The sequence below is a fragment of the Scomber japonicus genome, chromosome 4 (assembly GCF_027409825.1).
Source record: "Scomber japonicus isolate fScoJap1 chromosome 4, fScoJap1.pri, whole genome shotgun sequence".
Taxonomy (NCBI): domain Eukaryota; kingdom Metazoa; phylum Chordata; class Actinopteri; order Scombriformes; family Scombridae; genus Scomber; species Scomber japonicus.
Genome location: NC_070581.1, coordinates 24,124,465 through 24,146,314, shown reverse-complemented (window position 1 = coordinate 24,146,314; position 21,850 = coordinate 24,124,465). Strand labels below are relative to the sequence as shown.

The 21,850-nt window shown below is 40.5% G+C and overlaps 1 protein-coding gene across 1 annotated transcript in view; it reads left to right on the top strand.

The window, feature by feature from the left end:
- The first annotated feature begins 502 nt into the window (after positions 1–502).
- The window catches only part of LOC128356929 (arf-GAP with coiled-coil, ANK repeat and PH domain-containing protein 3-like), an 89,299-nt gene continuing 67,951 nt past the window's right edge, over positions 503–21,850 (top strand). Inside the window, exon 1 of the mRNA XM_053317116.1 lies at positions 503–638. Coding sequence (XP_053173091.1) covers positions 592–638 — 47 coding nt within the window. The 5' untranslated portion in view covers positions 503–591. The remainder of the gene's footprint in view (positions 639–21,850) is intronic.

Sequence of the window (21,850 nt, the reverse complement as noted above, 5' to 3'; positions counted from 1 at the left end):
ATTAAGGAAGAATAGTAACAAAAAGAGGGACTTTGGCATTAAAAAAGACTGTAACGTTGAAAGATATCTACTTTATTTAACTCATTTGGACAGCTGAAACTTTATATTAGCTTAAGATAAACTTTTAAATACATTTTTGCACATAATGAGGACTGTGGATTTATACTGTAAGCATATTATTAAGGGATCTTCTAATGATCGGTATGAACAGGAAGAATGCTTATTATTATAGGCCATGAAAAAAAACTATTGCAATCATTTGGGCACTTGATTATTGTTTTAAGATAGACTTGGAAAAACTGAACACCACTCATTCGTTTCCCACCAAAACTCAGCTGAATGTAAATCAGGCATTGGACGTAGAAGCTTAAAAATACGAGTTTAGCGGGAGTCCCTTAAGGCAGCGCAGGGTCCAGTAGTGAGTGGATCAGCTGCAGACCTTCAGACTGAGTTGCAGCGTTGCAGGAGAAGGAGACACACGGAGGGGAGAGGATCACTGTATCGGATACTTAACATCTCAGCTTTACTCTAACCCGGGAGATGAAACCCGCATTTTAAAAAACCCGCAAAAGAACTTCACTCCAACCCAAGATGACGGTGGATTTTGAAGAATGTATTAAAGATTCACCCCGATTTAGGTAAGAGCATGAAAACTCCTGATCTGCTGCTGAACTGTTGAACGCCTCAGAAAATGCTCACAAAGACTTTTACGATTGATTGGTTTTAATGCACACAATAAGCCTGTGTTGTGTTGTATGTGTGTTCAGTGTGTGCTGCACGTTGGATTCATTAAACTGCGACACTGTGAGTGAAGCTCAGTGGGATTAATAATCACGATCTGATAAATGGTGTCTGGATTACAATTATAGTTAGGAATATAAATATCAGATTTGAGGCATTTCACTGAGAGTCACATCAGCTAGTCCTTACTAACATGTAGGCATGATGATGAAGATGGTGATAATGGTGGTGATGAGGAGGAGGATGATGATGATGAGGAGGATGAGGATGAGCAATGCAGCCACATGAGATGTCACATGGACTGACTGAGATCAAAGTCATGTCTGTTGGTTCTTATGTTGTCAGATTGCTGATGAAATGGTCATTATGAGAGTGGTGTTAGTAGTATTCAGATTAAAGTACTAATACAGCAATGTAAGAAATACTCCATTACAACATTACTGCATGAAAAATCCTACTTAAGTAATGGTACACAAGTATTATGAGTGATGTAGTAGTATGCAGTATTACAGTAAAAGTACTGGTTTGGTCCCTCTGACTGATATATTATTATATGTGACATCATTAGATTATTAATAGTGAAGCATCAGTGTTAGAGCAGCATGTTACTGTTGTAGCTGCTGGAGGTGGAGCTAGTTTACACTACTTTATATACAGTTAGCTAGTTTATACTACTTTATATACAGTTAGCTAGTTTATACTACTTTATATACAGTTAGCTAGTTTACACTACTTTATATACAGTTAGCTAGTTTATACTACTTTATATACAGTTAGCTAGTTTATACTACTTTATATACAGTTAGCTAGTTTACACTACTTTATATACAGTTAGCTAGTTTACACTACTTTATATACAGTTAGCTAGTTTATACTACTTTATATACAGTTAGCTAGTTTATATTACTTTATATACAGTTAGCTAGTTTATACTACTTTATATACAGTTAGCTAGTTTATACTACTTTATATACAGTTAGCTAGTTTACACTACTTTATATACAGTTAGCTAGTTTATACTACTTTATATACAGTTAGCTAGTTCAGTCCAGTGGTTCCCAACCTAGGGGTCAGGGCCCTTCGAAGGGTCAGCAGATAAATGTGAGGGGTGGTGAGATGATTAATGAGAGAGGAAAGAAGAAAAACAAAGTTCTGATACACAAATGTGTTTTCAGTTTTAGGGCTTTTCCTCTAATCTTTGTTTTTAGGTGAAATATTTGATCATTTAAACATTTATTGAAAGAAAACCATGAGGGAAAAATCGCTATTTTACAACTCATAGACATCTGAAATGTGAGCCGACTACACGCTGCTTTTTGGTTTTATCTTTAACAATGTGTTGTATTTTAAAAGCTTGTTATATCATCCATTGTGTTAAATCTTCATCTGAAAAGTAACTAAAGCTGTCAGATAAATGTAGTGGAGTAGGAAGCATCACATGGAAATACTCAAGTAGCCTACAAATACTTTAAAACTGTACAGTGCTTGCATAAATATACTTTGTCACTTTCCATCACTGGTTTAGGATATCTGTAGCTGTTGTCTGTGATAATATATCAAAGCCCTAATCCAAAAAGTGAAGGTAATTGGTGGAAATGCTTAACTGTAACATCACCTCTATATCAACTTCCTTCATAAATGAGCTCCTGTCTGCAGAGTGCAGTTCAAACAGTGACACTAATCATTGGATCAGAGGAAACTGGAGGTTTCCACACAGACTGTGCCAAAGCCCCCCGACAGCCTGTGCACCAAAGGTTACATAAATAACGCAGGAATTTTTCTACACCCACATCAAAACCTGAGCAAGAGTCAAGAGCCTCAGCCTGTCGACCTTTTATGCTCCTGCAGCAGTGGGAGAAGCACTCAGATCCTTTATTTAACTCAAAGTACCAATATAACAATGTATAGACTATAATTAGATGTAAAAGTCCTGCAGTCAACATGCACTTTCAGTATAAAAGTAAAACGGATGTATTATTATATATGACATCATTAGATTATTAATAGTGAAGCATCAGTGGTAGAGCAGCATGTTACTATTGTAGCTGATTTTTGTAAAATATTGGACACTTGTACATTTTTTGGGCCTTGAACAATTAGTAAATGAAACCATATGAGAAGTTTAGAGGGGGAATTTCTCTTTGGTGGAGTTGCTAACAGCTCTGAGACGTCTGAAACGTGACAACAGACCAAAGTAGAACAGTTTTTCTAAAAAGTCACAAGCCAAAATGGTCTAATTGTTAACAATGGATTGTGTTTTCTGTGTTATGTAAAATCTTAATCTGCAAAGTAACTAGTAGCTAACGAAGCAACTAACATGATCAATTCATCTGCAGATTACTGTCATGATTCATCCATTTAACGTTTTAGTTGTTAGGGAAGTTAGTGAAAAATGCTTAGTTATTTAATTTAAGGGCTAATTTCCCACAGCTCAATGAGATCAAGTCTTGCTTCATCTGACTAACAAAGCCAAAACAATACAGTTAACTTTCATGCACAACAAATAAAAGAAGCAAATCTTCACATCTGAGAAACTGGAAAGCGATTGATTGATTGTCTAAATAGTTGCCACTTCATTTGACTTCATATCTACTCGGCTAATCAATTAATTGACTAGTGGTTGCAGCTGTGCTAATAGCTATAGCTGTCAGATACATGTGCAGCAAAACATGCAAAATTTGTCTTTGAAATATGTTGGTGTACAAATAGAAAGTAGAAACACTCAAAATTAAGAGCAAGTACCCTTTAAACTTGTAGTTAAGTGCAGCATTTGAGCAAATATACTGATTAACTTCCCACCAGTGTGTGTGTGTGTGTGTGTGGTCTGTCATTGGCTACTTTTGGGGACAAATTTCAGACTTAGGACTTAGTTAATTGGGGACTGCTCGTCCAATCGGAGACAAAAAAACATGCCTCCAATTGCGGGGGGGAAGCTGATTTTTGGGGTCAGTGGTTAAAGTTAAGGTTAGGCATGTAGTGGTTATGGTTCGGTGTTTGTCCACCAGCCAAATGGCTTATGAATGTACCAGCCACTCACAGAGATTAACATTGGGTTTTTTTTGGCTGGTGATTGAAGCAAATCAACCACTTGCATATTTCACCATCATTTTAGCTGGTGGCCGGTGCTAATTTTGTGCTCTGGTAAGTCTCCAGGAAATGAGTGTAAGTCTATGTGATGTCCCCAAAACTGACCATGATCTGATACATGCACATGTGTGTATGTGTGTGTGTGTGTGTGTGTGTGTGTTCCTGGAGATGGGATCTCTGCTCCAAATCAAAGACTTCCAGACTTGGCAGCAGCACCTTAATGACTGCCATCTGGGCCGGAGAAAGGCCCATCTCAGGAAGCGCTGAGTGAAGGGTATTTGCACTAACCTTCTCCTTCCTTGTTTCATATGCTAAGCAGCAGCAGCAGCAGGGAGGCCACAGCGAGACAGAGCTGCATGCTAAAGAGTCACCCACCTCATTATTTAGAGCTCTAGCTAGTATATGCCTCAATGTGTGTCTTCTTTCCTTTTTCCCTCCTAAACTCGAGTGGATGAGGTTGTTTCTTATCTGGCTGGAGCTGTGAATGTGGAATGAAAATATTCCCTCCTCCTCCTCCTCCTCCTCTTTCTCACTGTCTGAAGAGGATCAAACACCCACCAGCACAGCACAGCAGAGCACAGAGAGAGAGAGAGAGATGTTTCTATATGCTTAAGTTTACGTTAAGAGTCTTTTTTAAATGACACAAAAAAAGTGATGCTGATAAAAGAGATAAAGGAAAAACACGTGTTCTTGTAGCCACTGAAGCCTGTAACAGTGTTTTCACAGAGCGTTCAAATGGCTCCTTTGTGAAGCTAAAAGCAGCATGCAGCAAGTGTTATGTAACAAAACCCTGGAGGAGGATGACTGGAAGGAAGCGGGCGCAGAATACAGGAAAATCAAAAGTTTTTTTTTTTTTTTCATGATTAGCATTTGCATGACAGATCGCTTCCCACACGTGCAAAAAAACCCACTCTCTGCGCCATCATCTTTGCTTTCCTGCTTTCCATTCGATCACCATTGAGCACGCAGACAGAGAGCAAAATACTTGACAATTAAGGTGCTTCATCTCTGCTCTCCGACATGATGTGATGGATGAACCGTCCCACTTGAGCGGCCCCAGCAGATCTCTCAAACAAACCCCTTGGTTGTGTGTATGTGTGTGTGTGTGTTTTCTGTGTTTAGTCTCTATGGATACTCCGACTCGGACAGATGTGAGATCGCAGCCACCGATTCTTTCTCTCCCCCCTGCACATCTGTTTTGAGAGAGTGGTCTGTAATGATTACACGGCCGCAGGAACTCGTGTGTTTGTGTTTGCTCCGGCACAACATTGGCAACACGCAACGTTTGAGCTGTTTTCTCCCCACCGACATGTCAATTTGAGGTCACACTGTCGGAGGACGATCCTGAGGAACCTCACCAGCACAGCAAACCAGTCGCGTATATTCAACTATAACTTAACTTTATGTATAAGATAACTTCTCGACACTGTATTTGTGAAGCGAAGGTCTTTTCTCTATCGTTTGTTTTGCACTTTTCACAATAAAATGGTCAAAAATAGAATCCGGGGGTTGATATATCGGCCAAGTGTTAGCTCATTGTAGATATATCACTGCTGGCGTATGTCTGCCAAAAAACAAGAAACTGAAGTAGAGAAGTGCCAAAGATGTTTGGACACTGAATCCACAAACAAAGTAGTGACAAATTAGTGGTTATAACTCTATAAACAACGATATCTGAGTGTTTTTGGCCACTTATGGAGAAGAAGAAGAAACAAGTAGTGAGCACTGCATTGAGTTATCATCACCTGTAGGCGCCAAAATGTATGTTTACCTGTGTTTGTTTAGGCTACACAAGAGCCGACATGTGCGTTGGTTGACACGTGGGTGTGGTTTCATCTTATTTTAACCGTTCACTTTGGGTGGCGGCAGGAGTTTTGGACACAGGGGGTCAATAGGGCTCCGATATTTTCTGTTTACCGTCATCATCATCACCGTATTATCACATCGGGTCACATCGGGTGCTCTTTAATAATTATAGTGCAACAGCTGTTTGTCTTTTTTTGTTTTTCAATCAATAACAAACACAGTATTAAACTTCATCTGGAGGCCTTTTCTGCATAATAGTTGCTATGAATCTCTTTATTGGCATTTTAGGCAAATAACAGAGTAATACAAAAACATCAAAATTAACCCCATCAGGTATGCCACTTATAAACCCCAACCCATTTCCCACCCAGTTGCATGGCTGTACAATGAGATATAAAAAAATATATATGTAAAAAAAAAGAAAAGGTATAATCATAATAGCTTCAATAAAATGATTAAAAATAACAAAGTGGTAAGGACAATGTGACACAGGAAGCCTGACACGTGAGCAGAGTCAAGTATGAAAGTCCGCTAAATCACCTTTTAAGTTGATTTGATATGTTAGTTAGAGCTTCAACGATTATTCAGTTCATTGAATAGTTGTCAACTATTCAATCAATTTCCAACTATTTTGATAAGCTTCTCAAATGTGAATATTTTCTGGTTTCATTAGTATTTGATGGCAATAAACTGAATGGAAACAGTTTAATGGGCAGCTTCTCAAAGATTCACCAAAAGTAGATAATGGAGCACATGATTCACTTTAGTAGTTTATAAATGGCACAGACTGGAAAAGTTAAATAACCTCCTCTATACATATAACTGCTTGATAATGATGGATAAACCAATACTTTGATGGCAGTCCTTCAAAAGGGCCGGCCACATTACCCCTCACAGGAAACAAACTTCACAGGAAACAATGAATGTCTTAAAACCAACACAAGTTCTTCTTAGTTCTTGTAACTCAGTTCTTCACTAAGCATGTGTGGCTCAGTTGTGTTTGGTGTGTCCAAAAAGCTTCTTTTCTCAGCAATTTGTTGAATCTGAACATTTGAGATTGCATCTTTAGGAAACAGCGATCAACATTTTTTCACCACTTTCTCAGCCAAACAACTGAAGATTAATCAAGAAAAGAATCTACAGATGAATCAACAATGAAAACAAATCATTAGTTGCTTATTTCCAACATTATCATTCACTTTGAGTCGTGTTTCTGTCCACCTGGTGAATGTGAGTCCAGTGTTCCCGCTCTTTTCGCTCTCCTCCAGCAGAATATGACTATTGTCCAGAGAGCTTCTTCTTGCTTCCGCTGAGAGACAGACTTCTTTCTCTGAGTCTGAATGGCCCCGGGGCACAGAGCCCAGATGATCCTTCCTCCCCTCCCATGTGAACAGCTGGGGGCGGGGAGCCAAGGCAGCCTTCATGATGACGGGCTTGTCATTGACTCACAGAGCAGAGAGCGGAGAGCCCCCTCTGACAGGCGGGGAATCTGAGGCCAATGACCTGTGGCGCTCGCTGCTTGTGTGTCTGCAGCGTCTGTGAGAGAGAGAATGAGTGGACGGATGGATTTGTGACACAAAGTCAGATGACAGCGTGAGGAAGGGGGTGAAGTATGTCAGATTCCCGGAGATTCCTGTTATGGAGGAATGCAGGGAATCTGTGTGTGATGTCTCGCTTTGTAGGGAGTGAAAGGCTACAGCTGTTTAGCGTAAAATTAAATACATAATCAGAAGTTAAATACATAGCTGTTCAGTCAATAAATACAAACGCTGGTCACTTTATTAGATACACTTTTACAATTAATCCAGTCGAATACCAGCAGCTCTGCCGTGAAATCTACTTTATGTGTAAACATGGTGGCTGCAGTAGAAGAAAGGAGTCGTTGCATTAGGTTTCATCAGATTGTGCAGGTTATCTAATAGAGAGGCAACCTAGTGGATGTGCAGGAAGAAAGCTGAGGAGAATTGAAATTACAATGATGATATATGAATATTCTGATATTGATCTCAGAGTGTGGTAAAATCACAGGCAACGCTGCTTTGCAATCGATCAGAAATCAGTATAAAATGAAAATTAAGCAAGTTTTTAATGAACATTAGTAGAACTGAAACAATAAGTCCATTACAAAAAATCTTAAAGTTGGTTAGGTATTTTTCAAGCTTCTAAAAGTTGAGGATTTGCTGTTTCACTCTCTTTAATATCATTGTAAACTGAACATTTTGGGCTATGGGAATCCTCCTGAAGACCTTTTCCAAGGACTTTGAGACCTTTAAGGAACTAAGATGGACATTTTTCACTATTCACTGACTGAAATGACCAGCAGATTAATAATTAATCCATCCTTCTGTTCTTCCACTTACCCGGGACTAGGGTCACGGTGGCATCACGCTGAATAAAGAAACTCTAGCTCCTCCTGTGAGATTCCAAAGCCTTCCCAGGCCAGGAGAGATATTTAGTACCTCCAGTATGTTCTGGGTCTCCTGCCAGTCGGATGGGCCCCTGGTTTGGACACCTAACCAGGAGCCCATCCGAACCTCCTCAGCTGGCTCCTTACGATTGTGAAGTAGCAGCTACTCTACTCAGAGATTAATAATAAATACAATGAAAAATTATGAAAACATTAATTAATTCTACACTTAAAAATTAATTGATTAAGTGAATATCAATAGATGATATGAAACACAGATATTGCTGTTGTTTTGGCGTCGTTTTGCGATGATCGTATTCTTCTTCAGTTTGTCTCCGTCCATCTGCTGTGTAAGCTCAAATCTACATGTTGGTGTTCGTTACTTCCACATTCGACTCTGTCCAAACATTCAATCTGTTTTTTGAATTCTGTGCATTGTTTAGCAAACTGGAAAGTACCTGACTCATTTCGCCTCTGGATATTTTATATTTCAAGATGTACCCGATCCATCTGTTTCCTTTTTTCTGTAGGGGGCAAATTTATAATGGGATTACATTAGCAGACTTTATATTTAAAACAGTTTTACTAAAAGAAACTTGTTGCCAAAGTGGGCCTCCTCAGCTGACCATGGCACCAACATTGAAAATGAGGCTTTAATGCTCAGCTAAGCTCAACAAGCATCTGGTTCGACTTGGTTCACAACAAATTGTCTGTGTTTTGGGAGGATGGAGGATGTTTTTCTCATGTTTCTGGAAGATCTGCATCTCCAGCTGCTTGGAGCTGGAAGGGATTTCTTCTATGTGGTCTTGTTGCTTCTGCTCTATTTCAGACTGACCTCCTTCCATCTTGAATCTGTGTCAGTTGCCCTTCTGCTCTGCCAAGAGCTGCTCCTCCCAAGACTGTGACTCCGGCCAGCAAAAAAGACATTTAACGATAATGATATCAAGCTGGTCTCTGTCACATCTGTCTCCTCTTGCAGCAGCAGCAACTTCTTCTGATATCTCTCACAAAATATTTAGTAACTTACAAATCATGGTGTCTGTCTTATATCATTTGGATAGTTTCAGGAAACTGTTGTGCTGTGTGATGTGGATCCAAAAATGTTTTTCAAGCTAGGGAACACTTCACAGTTTGAATAAAACTGTGCAAAATGCAAAAGTGCTAAAACCCAACTTTATTTTGTAAGATTTCACAGTTGAGAGCATGAATAATGGAAAATCGTTATGCTGCAACTAAGACATCTAGTTTAAAAGAAAAGCTTAATCACACATAGAGTAGAAAAGTCAGCTCACCAAATCTCCTGCTGTTTGTGTTTGGAGATAAACACCAGCCTGATATCACATGCTGGGTTGCTAACTTTGCTAGCTGGTAGGGACCATGTCTTAAAGAGAGCTGGATACTGTGTTCAAAGATGGTGTCCATTAGTTTGTGTTAATGTTCCTCAGTGGTGCATGAAGCCAAATAAAGCCCACATATTGTCTAAGGGCTTCTTCACACTTTTGTGTTTTTGGGAATTAGTATTTGAATCCATCTCCAGCTCATCCATGACTTCTGCTGGCCTATCTAGTAGACTTTCGGTTTCATTTGAATTGGGATGAAATAATTTAATTGTGGGTCTCTTTAAACTTTCTAGATATTTTTGGACCAAATGTACCAAATTCGGATACCAAAATAAGTCATATCGCTGTGTGAATACCCTCAAAATAGAGTATTCACTACTTTACAGTCGCTCCTTTTACAATGATATTTTCTGGGAGAAAATGCAGTTTGACCCAGTGTGCATCATGTAATGGACCAGGACGTTGTAATTACACAGTTTGGCCACTATGTCAAATTGGTAGGCTTGGTTGGCTCAGCAGTCCCAGTAGCCAGCCTTTCATTGAGCTACTTTTTGGCTAAAGCCATTATGTTTTGTTGAAATAAACCAATTTTCACGATGTAGATGTTTTACACATTGTGCAAAATCTATAATATGTATTAATGCAATATGTCACTAAAGCCTTTGTCCTGATTGATATCCATTTAATGACGCCTGCTGGTGTTTTCCCCTCTAGATTCATTAAACTCACACTCTACTACCATCTCTGTGAAGTTACTTTCATTCATGTCCTTGATTTAATGACACGATGAATGGCGCTGGCCCGAGGGCATTTGCACCATCTTGTTAAGTGAGCTCTGTGCGCGGGTCCTAACGACTCCAGGTAATGAAAGTGACAGGGATTAAACTCAGCAGCAGTGTGCTTTTTAATGGCGGTGTGTCTTAATCAGGGATTGGCCCACATTCCTCTGCTCAATCCCCCCCCCCCCCCCCCCCCCCCCTCTGGGATGGCGAAGGTGTCACACCTGGAAGCTTAACGTCCAGTTGGTGTCATCCTGTTGTGAAGCACTGCAAACATGTCCAATGATACACAGTGCAGTATGATTTCTTAATCACAGCATCGGTGCCCTCCTGCTGAGAAAGCGCAGCACCATTAGCTGGAGAGACTTTCATCTTTTTCAGAATGAGACCAGATGAAGGGCTTTTGCCAGTCGGGGACTCGGAGGCTCACCAGGCGCCAAAGCATGTAGGGCAGCTGTTGGAAGGTCGCTGCACATATGATTATCAGAGTGTTTGAAGGAGTATTTTCTTCAGCAAACACAAAGTCAAAGACAGCAGATATATATATATACAAGACTTCAGGGTAGATCTCAGGAGAAGTAGAGTAGGAGTTTCTGGCACAACTTCACCCACTTCCAAGGTGCACAGAGTCTGCCGAAACACGTTGGTCTAACAATAAAGATCTTGCTGGAGCTTTGACAATTTTAGATCTCAGGAGACAAAGATGGCATCTGTATTTGCAGCATGATGGATTGACACTACCCTTTTGCCTTGATGCATCAGAGGCAGTTTCTCCCGCTTGGTGGAGAGTAAGATAATGAAACAGGTTTAAGTGAATATTGAAAGTGGACTGTCACTAGCTTTAAGTTTTCCCTGTGCTCAGTTTTTCATTCAAATCGAGCAGTTTTTGCAGCAGATGAGTAATACATTTGGTTGGTCTTGGGTCGAATCATATTTTAAGCTAAAATGCCAAAGCTTTGCTGGTGTCTTTGCTTGGATGAAAACAAATCATTTGAAGGCATTTTATAGACAATATAGATATATAGATTCATCAATTAATCAAAAATAGTTGCAGGCATAGATTATTATTTCTTTTCTGCATCCTCTCCAGACCGTAACACTCTTGTCGTCAGTGCCTTAACTTCTCCAGAGATGTCTAAAAGAGACGATTCCACCTTTTTTATAGTAAAGAAAGCTGTTTTCAGAAGCTTCCTGCAAAGTTTCGTCATGGTTATCAATGCTCGTATTTATCAAGTCGATGGACACTTTGGCACTTGGCTGGTTAGGACGTCAAACTTCCCACAGATTTCTTGGCTCAATGTATTCAGAAGTTTTTGAATGGACTCAGAGTACAGGAGGCTTCCTGCTGTGTTGTCAGTAACTCAGTCATTGAAGCTTTGTTGCTGTACAACCGAAATGATTCAGGTTTTAAACAAGTCATTTTAGTCAATGTTAATTATTGATAATAGCCAACAATGTGTCAACAAAACTTAAACTTAATACAGGAAAATGAAAAATGTACCCAATTATTGGGACTTCTAATGGTCAAGACTACAGAGGTTTTGCTATTATTTTCAATTACATAGCTTAGGTTATAGACATGGCAGGAGATGTTGATGAACATGGAGCAGTTTTAATTATTTTATACAGTCCTGCATTAAGTTGTGTTACTTTCTTTATTGATTAATCAGCATATTATTTTATTTGTCTATAAAATGTTTTAGAAAAAATAGTGAAAAATGTTTGTTATAATTTCATGGCGATACCTTTAAATGTCTTGCTTATCCAAAGATATTCAGTATATTGTATGTATGGCAAAGGAAAGCTTCACATTGTCACATTTGAGAAGCTGCAACCAGTGAAACTACTAAAACATTTATTTGATTATCAAAACAGTTGACAATGAATTTGATGTAAATCGACTTATTGTGGCTCTTTTATATATATATATATCATACCGTGTCGAATAGCATGATTTATATCCAGGAAGATAATTAACGGTTTCGTGTAAATGGAGATTAATCCCCAGCGAAATGCTTTGGGATGCAGAGATGATGTCATCCCTGAGCCTTTTGTGTCGAATCAAGGGAACTCACCACATGAGCCCCGGCTGTCCCTCTCATTTCATTTAATGAATAGCAAGACGTTTCACACACTGCTCACACAAAGAGCCTTGAAAGGCATTGTGAACACTGCTAATCTGCTTCGATCTGACATCCTGAGAGGTGACAAAGACCTGGACCTGTTCTCCTGCCACAACCGGCCAGAGCGTGAGCGGTTTATTAAGTACGATGAAATCTAATCGCCTAATGTGCAGAATGGTAGTCCGCCGATGACTTCCGTTTTCTACCACGGAGGTCAAACTGTACCAGTGTGTGGTATCTACTGTATGATATCGACAATGGCATATTATTCATGATGCCTTTTAAGATTTACCACAGATTAATGTTAACGCACTTTCACCTGAGCCCAGCAGCAAACAGGAGGAAGGTTTCAAGTTTTACACAGTTACATCCAAGATGAGTAATTAAGCCTAGTCTAGCATATAGCTTAGTTTGAGGAACGTAAATTCATTAGTATCATTATATATTATTTTGAGTTTAAATTATTAGATTATATTTTTTCGGCGCGCAGGTGGTCGAGTGGTTAGAGCGCATGCCATATACGCAGCCGACCCCGGTTCGAACCTCGGCCGGAGGTCCTTTGCTGCATGTCACACCCCCCTCTCTCTCCCATGTTTCCTGTCTGTCTACTGTTTAATAAAGGCGTCTATGCAAAAAAAAACTTCAAAAAAAAAAAAATTATATGTTTTAGAATTACAAGAATTATTTATTTTTGGCCCATTGAAAAAAAGGACAGAAGTGAAAAGTGTCCATCAAAAGTTGCTAAATACCAAAGGGATATATTTTAAATGTCTTGTGTTGTCTGCAACAGCCTAAAACCAAAGATATTTAGATTACAGTAAATGCCATATCCATAAACTAATCAACTCAATGAGTGTGTCCTCAAGTGTACTGTGTGTTGAGGTCCATTCTCGTAATTGGAATGGAGACATGCCACAGTAAATAAGACAGAGAGGGGGAATTTCACTACCAAACAGTTTGTTTTCATTAACCCTCCCAATTAACCTCTCTCCACATTGACTCTCAAATGAGCAATGGACCGGATCATCACATGGTTGATATTTGGTTTCATTCAGACAGAGAGGCAGGACGGTGAACTTTGCCAGGCACGAGGTCATCATCTGCTATAGGAAGTCCTTATCAGACCGTAACAGACATGTTTAAAGGACGGGAGAGATATGATGCCTGATGGCCTGAAGAGTCCTCAAAGAGTGCTGACACAAATGTTAGAGCACCATGTGATGCCTTAAAGGTGCAGTAGGACGTCTAGAGCCAACTCTGCTTTTGTGTGGAAATAAAAAAGGGAATGAATGGTCCTGACTTTCAATGCTTTTTCTTCCTTGTGATGTGCAAATGCAAATTTTGTTGCTGCTAAAATATCTTCTGCATGACTTGTTACCGTGAAGCATTCCCTCCTTTTTTTATATTTTTAACCACTTGACACAAAAATCAGGGCCTTTTGAAAAGCAGTGCAACCTCAATACAGAGTTGTTTCGACTTGAATTTGGAGCGAAGTGGAAAACAACAATCATGTGAACCGCTTCCCCTTCAGGCTGATAGCTGGGAAACATTTAAAAAAAAAAAATGTACTCTTCTCTTCGTGTTGATTTTTATTCAGGTAGCTATTTGTTAGGGTTTCGTTGGCAGCGGATTGGATTCGGCAACACATGTGACACCTTTTTGGCGGACTACAATCGTGCACAGGACCTGTAGCCAAAAGCACATGGCTTCAACTCGACTCTTCTCGGTTCCTCTTGTCTCGCTTTCAAATCAGACATCCGGTATTGCCACAGGTTGCGCATGCTGTGCCGCAGACATTGAATCAGCACTATGGCAACATCCTGAGCCCTAAATGATGGATGTGTTGTAGTAAATTGGCATTAGTATTCCTATCACAACCCACGGTGAATGAAACCAGCAATGACTAATGCGAGGCGGGTGGAGTCAGAAAACAAGAGCTTGGGCCAGTGAATGCAACACACACACACACACACACAGGGACACACTGAGTAGATTTTTAACGCTGATAATCCAAACCTTTGGTCTTACTTCACAGTGTGTGTGTGAACAAAATCGCTCACAACTCAGCATTTGTTTTCCCTAGCAGATTGGATTATGGTAATGGAGACCAAACATCTGATCTCAATTCTGTATGGCTGCGGATATCTGATGTCTCATACTGTTACGGAGAAGAAAATCCAACCCCCCACTCCCCCCTCCTCCTCCCTTGATATAAAAGAGAAGGGCTCCAATTTGCAGAGAGAAAGGCTCAATCATGTGTTCAGTTTAAGACAGAAACACTGAGAAACATGAAATTGTGTGTATTAGAGCATATAACAACAGGTTGCTGGAATTAATCCCTCTTTATTTTTGGCATACGTATCATCTGTGTGACCCTTTTTGACCCTGCACGGGGGGGAGTTAAGCCTCAGCTGCAACGTGACTCCACGCTTTATGAAATGAACTATAATTCTGAGTTAATATAAATAGTCTGACTAATGTTCCTGCTGGATTATCCATACTGTAAAGTCGAGCTGTCAGATCTGGCCGATGCAGTCCTTCTATTTCTTTCTACTCTGATCAATTTTTTTTGTTGTTGTTGTTGTTGTTGTTGTTGCTTTTACATCACGTCAATGACTACAAGAGCCCTGATTGTTTAAAAAGGCTTCCTCTCTCATGACCTAGAAAGATTACACAAAGGTTCAAGCTTTAGGTTTTTTAAAAATCTGATTAATCTGTATCAGGTTTTCTCATTAGGGGTTGCAGTGTGTTCGGAGTTATACATTCAGCACTAATTGGAAAATATCCAATTTCCTCCTTGCATAACAGCCACATCTCTCCTATCTCGTGGCCCATCTCTCAGCTGTGTGTTTTTTAGACGTTGCCGGGTTGTTGTTTTTTTAAAAAAAGCTTGCCCTCCAGTCAGCGGTCGTGTCTGTGCGTCATTTATCAGCAGACGATGACCTGTTGTTATTGCACCGCGGCCGACTCTTGATAAATAAAATAAGCCGTACACATAGTTGAATCTGTGTTGGACTGGACCGAAAAGAGAGTTATGACTACCAGATTTCACTGTTTAACATCACTGAGCGTCTCTGAAGCGTCTCCCCCTGATGACCGGGCTGCTTGGAAAGCCGTTGGTCTCGTGTGTGTGTGTGTGTGTGTGTGTGTGTGTGTGTGTGTGTGGGGGCAGCTGGGTAGTTTCCAGGTGTGTCAACATGGGTCAGGAAATGTGATAAAGTTATTGATAGGAGCTGCGGCTGTTTGTCGTCACCCGGGGAATATGAAATGACAGTACGTCCAAACGCAAATACGAAGTGTGAAGGGAGGAGATAAAGGGGGAGAAATCGTTCGGCTCCACAGGCACTTAGCTCCGTCTCCGCTCTGTTTTTTGAAATGCTGAATCACACGTGTACAAGCATCTGTTTTTGATTTGTTCCATCCCTCTCACTCCCTGCCTCATACTCTCCCCTTCCTTCTCTTCCCACCCCCCCTTTTTCGTTTTTTTTCCATCCTCCCTGCCTTCCTCTGTGTGCGGGGGCAGACCTCTTGTCGTGGCTCGGCCAGAACCGGGTCTAGGGACGGGTCAGGAAATGCGTCAGTCTGCTCGAATATTAAAAACCGGTTCATAGTAAAAAGGGTAAAACCCCTGGGAGGAGGTGTGTGAGGAGGATGCTGACACCCAACCCTGAGTCACAACATAAATCCCCCGAACACCCTGAAACAACTTCCAGCGTTAATAAAACTTGTATGACAGTCCACCGCTGAGCACAAGGAGAAGAGTGATTATTGTTTCTTTAGCCCTCCAAAATAAAAGAAAGGCTGGAAGTGATGGAACATGTTGTTGTTTTTTTGGCTTTTAGTTATTGGGGGAAAAAAACATTATTAGTTGTGTTGATTGAAAAAAAATTAATATATAGCGATTTAATTGTTTTTCGTCAATTCATCAAGCAAAAAAATTCAAAATGTCCTCTGCGTCCAGCTTCTCCAATGTGAGGATTTGCAGATTTCCTCTGTTTTATATCATTGTAAATTAAATACTTTATGGTTTGGGACGGTTACTCAGACAAAACAAAACATTTTAAGGCGTCACCTTGGATTCTGGGAAATTGTGGCGTTATGGGTATTTTTTCTTTTTTTTCTGACATTTATGGACTAAAACCATCCCAACGCCCCCTAATTGAAAGACTTAATGTTGTAGTTTGGCACACCATTTATTGTTATTTTCCCAGAAAATGCCATTAAGTTGTGTGTGAGGAATAACATACATGATCTGAGACAGTTTTAATGGAAAACTCCTCTGTAATTAAATGGTTTATAGTTATTTGATCCAGCAATATAAGAATCATGCCAATGGGACATTCATGTCATTAACAATACGCTAATAGAATGATCATATACACTAATGTTTAAAACAGACAAACATTGGTAGTGAAAAATGAAAAAGAATCTGATATTCATGCATTTGCTCACTGTTTTTCTTCGTCTGCTACGATCATGTTCGGGGCTGCAATTAACGATTATTCACATTATGAATCAATATGCAGATCATTTGCTTGATTAACTGATTAAATGTTTGGTCTATAAAATACCCAGTACAATTTTCTTAAAAACCCAACTAATCTTTCTCATTTTTTGCTTATTAGTCCAGTCCAAAACCACCAAAATGACCCTCCAAATAAAGCAAATAAAGAGTATAAAGAGCAGTGTTGCTTTTCCCACTCTGGAAACCGAGGCAAACGTTAGCTAACTAGGAACACTGAATGACGCACGCTAGAGCTAACATTGAATACTTCACTTCAAGCAACTATACATCTTCCACCCTTATTAACAGAGTAATAATTTCCTAAATGACCATCATCACGCTTATTAGACAGTCTGAATTTAGCAATTGAGACCATAATGAGTCTTTCTAGTGAGAAGTTGACACCTTTTTGAATGGGAGTCAATTGGAGCCAGCATGTCAGTAGCACTTCAAGGTACTTCTGCGTTGGCTTCAGCCTCAATCTATGGCAGCTACTGTTTGACTACATCATGAGTCCTGTTTTTTTTTAGCTTATATTTCTTTACTTTTTTGTGACTCTGCGCCAAGACCAGGCATATGTGCTGTATAGCTGTTAGCAGTCCAATTGTACTGTTATCATAGATATACTGGTAACTATCACTTTAATACTTTTTGATGCTGAAAAACAAATCTGTGAACATGATGAAGAGAAGTTATACAGTAGGAAGCATCTTTTTATGTCTGATTTTTGAGTAGTGTTTCTAGTGAGAAGTTGGAGCCACCATGTCAGTCGCACTTCAAGGTACTTCTGCGTTGGCTTCAGCCTCAATCTGTGGTAGCTGCTGATTGACTACACCATGAGTCCTGTTGAGTCCTATATTTCTTCCTATATTTCCTCCGGACCAAAAGCGACATTCGTACTGTTGCCCTGGATGTACAGACATCTATCACTTGAATACTTTTGATGCTGAAAAAAGTCTATAAACATGATGATTAAGAGATGAAATGTGAAGCATCTTTTTATCTCTGATTCTTGAGCAGTTTATCTACATTATACATCAAATACTTCACTCTGCCTCCTGTAAAGTGTAACTTTGGTGAAGACATCTGAGGAGAAGTTGTGTGAAGGGAGCGCCAAGCCATTTTTGTCCCACTCTATTTGCCCCCCCCCCATACACACTGGTGCCCTTAGCAATTTGCTGTGTCGCCAATACCACAAACTGGTCTTGACTGATGTAAATTCCCTCCATTGGCAGCACCTCAGAGTTATGTTGTCCCTGTCCTGGATGTTGGGACTCACACTTGTGTCACTTCTTTCCATTGTGACATTTCCCATCTGTTTTTTTAAATGATTAAACAAGGGATATATGACATTATTTCTACGAATTGAGTCTGAATTTTACGTTCCACTTGACTCAGTTTTCATTGTTTTCTCACTGTTGTTGAAGTTAGTTGTGGCGCTCCCTGGAGGATGTGGTTTGGTGAAGAGACCAATGAGCCGTGACTCTGGTTCATTTTTTCTCACAAAACTTGAATAATTCTGCTCTGTTCTTTTCTCACTCTTGAGACGACGGGCAGAACAACTGTAGCCGTAAATCTCTGGAGTCGTTTTCGGTGCCGTGTTTCAGCCCAGGCTTCGCTTCATTGGACTCTTATGTTTTTCTCTTTTTGCTGTTTTTTCTGCACGTCAAGTGTGATGTGTTGATATTTTCTCACACAGTTTAACGGTTCACAAAAACAGATTTAAAACAAAGAATAAGCTATTGTTGTCTTCTTAACTTATCCTCTTAATCACATAAAATCCCATCTCAATACAAACACAACAGACTATAGGGGCGTTGTTTTCTCAGCGCTTTGTCCCCCTGTTCTGTTTCCTTACTGACAGTGTCAGGGTCCGGTTAGGTCTCTGTGCTGGTTGACACAGGAGTCACATCAACATTCAGGTCCATGGACTGATGGAAAGGGGTCAGAGGTCATGGAGGAGAGCCAGAGAGTGACGTCAGGGGCATGTTGCTGACTGCAGACCAGAGGAAACACCTGGGGGAAACCCAGAAGGAAGTGACAGGATCCAGCACCTCTCCTGCTGTCTCTTCACTGTCTTTCAGTCCACTGTGACACTCACATGATGTACGATTGTGTAACATGAACAAGCACCAGCTGCACATGCTTACATAAACCATGAATCTGCTGTTTGGATTGTGCCTCAGAGGCTTTTTAGTTTGTATTGTTGGATTTTTTTGGATCAAATTTAAAACAGTTGATGTTTTAATGTTTTGAAGCCTGTTCACATTTAAATGGATATGAGCGTAACTCACATGGAGGCTGCCTGTCGTTTGCACTGTTGTTTCTGCAAGTTCCATCTCTCAAGCTTTCAGACAGGAAAGAGCTGAATGCTTCACACGTCTGGTATGTCTTTCTAGTGCAAGCCAAGCTGCATGTTTAGCCCACAAAAATGCCGGGAAGACTCCCAGCTCAGCCCCACCACCGCCGGACACATCACGCCTGTGTACGTGAGGGATTTTCACTGAGGGAATTCAGCTATTTCACCAAAATGTCAGGGTGTTACGCTGTAGGATTGGCTCACTGTGAGCACCGCTCTATTGTGCGCCACTTTTTACCCAGGCAGCCTGGTGTGCTGCCCAGAAAAAAGCAGCGAGAAGCAGCATGTCTGTAGGCTTTATTGTCTTCCTCCCTTCAATGGAACATTGTCCAGGCCGGTTCTCACAGCCCCGGCCTCTTCTGGATTCTGTGTGTGTGTGTTCTTTCTTTCGTCTCAGTCGTCCCGAATATCTTCATTGACATTTTTGTGTGTTGGAGTCATCTCGGACCACCCTGTGTTAATATAAACCTGCACCGCCAGCCGAGACCTCTCATATCCTGATCTTTCTTTGGCCTGTCAGCCTTTCTCCTGTTTACCCCCCCCCACCCACTCTTACAATACTGTTGTGACGTCGGACACATCCTCTTGCATCCTACACTATGTAATAACAAACACTCGATTTCAGACTGTCCATTCAAGTTTGTTTTCCTCACGATGGTTGCGCAGGAAGCTCTTGCAGACCAAACTCACTTAGAGGCCAGATGTTGGTGTAAACGCAACAGAGCTGTGCTGAAAGGGTTAATCTATGTCATATTTCCCCATACATGACTGTCTTTGTTGGCTCCATATCTTAAGTGACATTTCCCCATGGGCTGTGGTGGCCTAATTGTGCGACCTAACCCCCCATAGCTGATGGGGGGGGGGTTGGATGGAGCTGGCATTGCATTATGCATGGCTGCTACACCCAGATGGTTTGTTAGAAAGCCTAATTGCAGCGAGTATTAAAGATCCTCTCGCTGCTCTGTGCCAAATTTGACGATCATTAATCAAGATGTGGCATGTCTAAGTTTAAACTGAGAACAAGAACGCGGAAAACATCTTTGAAATCAAGAACACTGAAAACATCTTTGCCCAAAAGAGCATCTACAGAGAAACCTGAGGTTAGCTAAATTGTAGTGTGACTCCACTGGGGACGGCAATGTTGGACTGTCGGTCCACCACTTTGGTCCAGACTGAAATATCTCATCAACAGTTGGATGGATTACCATTTAAATTGTAAACTGACTTTTCCTCCATGGGGTTGACATTTGCGGTTTCGAGAGAAAGGTCTCGACATCCATCATGCAGATCGCCATGAGGAGAACTGCAGACACTCATGTTCTCGTTACATTAGCGCCATTGTCATGACATTTACCATCAGCCCCAGATGGACTTTGTGTTTAGTAAGAGTCATATTGGCATGCTAACACGCTGAGCTAAGATGACGACATTGGAAAACACCAGTGTACCTGTTAAACATCAGCAGGTTAGCATTTAGCTAACCAAATTACAATCCCACAGAGCTTTTAAACTGAAATCACAGTTCAATTGGTTCATTTTTTTAAATTGGTATAAAGAATGTATAATTAGAGCCTGGATTGTTTTTATAATTTGACTTTTCCTTTTTGCTAAAGATAGACAGAGGTTGTACAGAGTGTAAAGCCTCTTGAGCCAAATTTTTTGATTTGATTTTGATTAAATTGACTTCACTTGACTTTTCAATGATTTATGCCTGAAAGTAACATGACTTCTGGCTCTGTGTGTGACAGAGAATTAAAGTGATAACAATAAGCATGAATATTAATGTCAGCAACAAACAAGTTATTTGCTATTTTGTTGAATTTGTTTATCTTATTTTTTTGAACTCATTTGACCCCAAACATGTCACACTTATTACGAGACACCAACGTTTTCATATTACAAAGATATGAAACAGACAAGAGAACATTTTAGTAGCTTTAACCAGTGAATGGCATTTTACTCTGATGATTTTGTTTATTGACTAACAGAATAGTCAACTCATTGTTTCACTACTGTAAATGTGAAACTTTTCTATTTCACCATTTAAGCAGCTTCCAGTCCTGATTTCTCACTCGTTTTCTTTCTCCCTGTTTTCAGTTATTTATCTATCACCCTGCTATTGCACAAGAAGTAGAGAGATACCATGGCACATTATAAAATGACAGTAATTTCAATGTGATGTTTGGTCAAGTCTAGTTACAGCTTGTTGCATCACACTCGCTCTCCTCTCCCCTTCCAGTCATTGTGCAGCGGCGGCGGTGGTTTTTTTCATTCACACTGATGTTTTCTCCATTAAAGCAGCTGTGAGTGAAAGCTGCGTCGTCGTTGCTGCTGCTGTCGTTCTTGTTGTCGTCGTTTCCCCTCCTGTGGTGATATCAAAGTGGGGAGCTGTTGTTTATGGGATTTCCAGAATGACTTCACCACTTGACCCCAAGACAACATCAAGGGTCACGCCGGACTCGCTGGCTGCGTTCCCGTTTCATTGTCTCTCCTTTTCAGCCGCATTCCAGCCTCAGCCTCCAAGAACAGTGCAAGTCAGCAGGAAGTTCAGCCGAGGAGAAACACACACACACGGCTGTTTACAGATTCACTGTAAATACTGGATGCTGAAGCATTTATAGAAACTGTCTGCATCTCGACCCCACCTCATCCTCTGCTCCTCCCCTTATTGTTATTACACAGTCGATTTAGTCTCTTTGTCTGG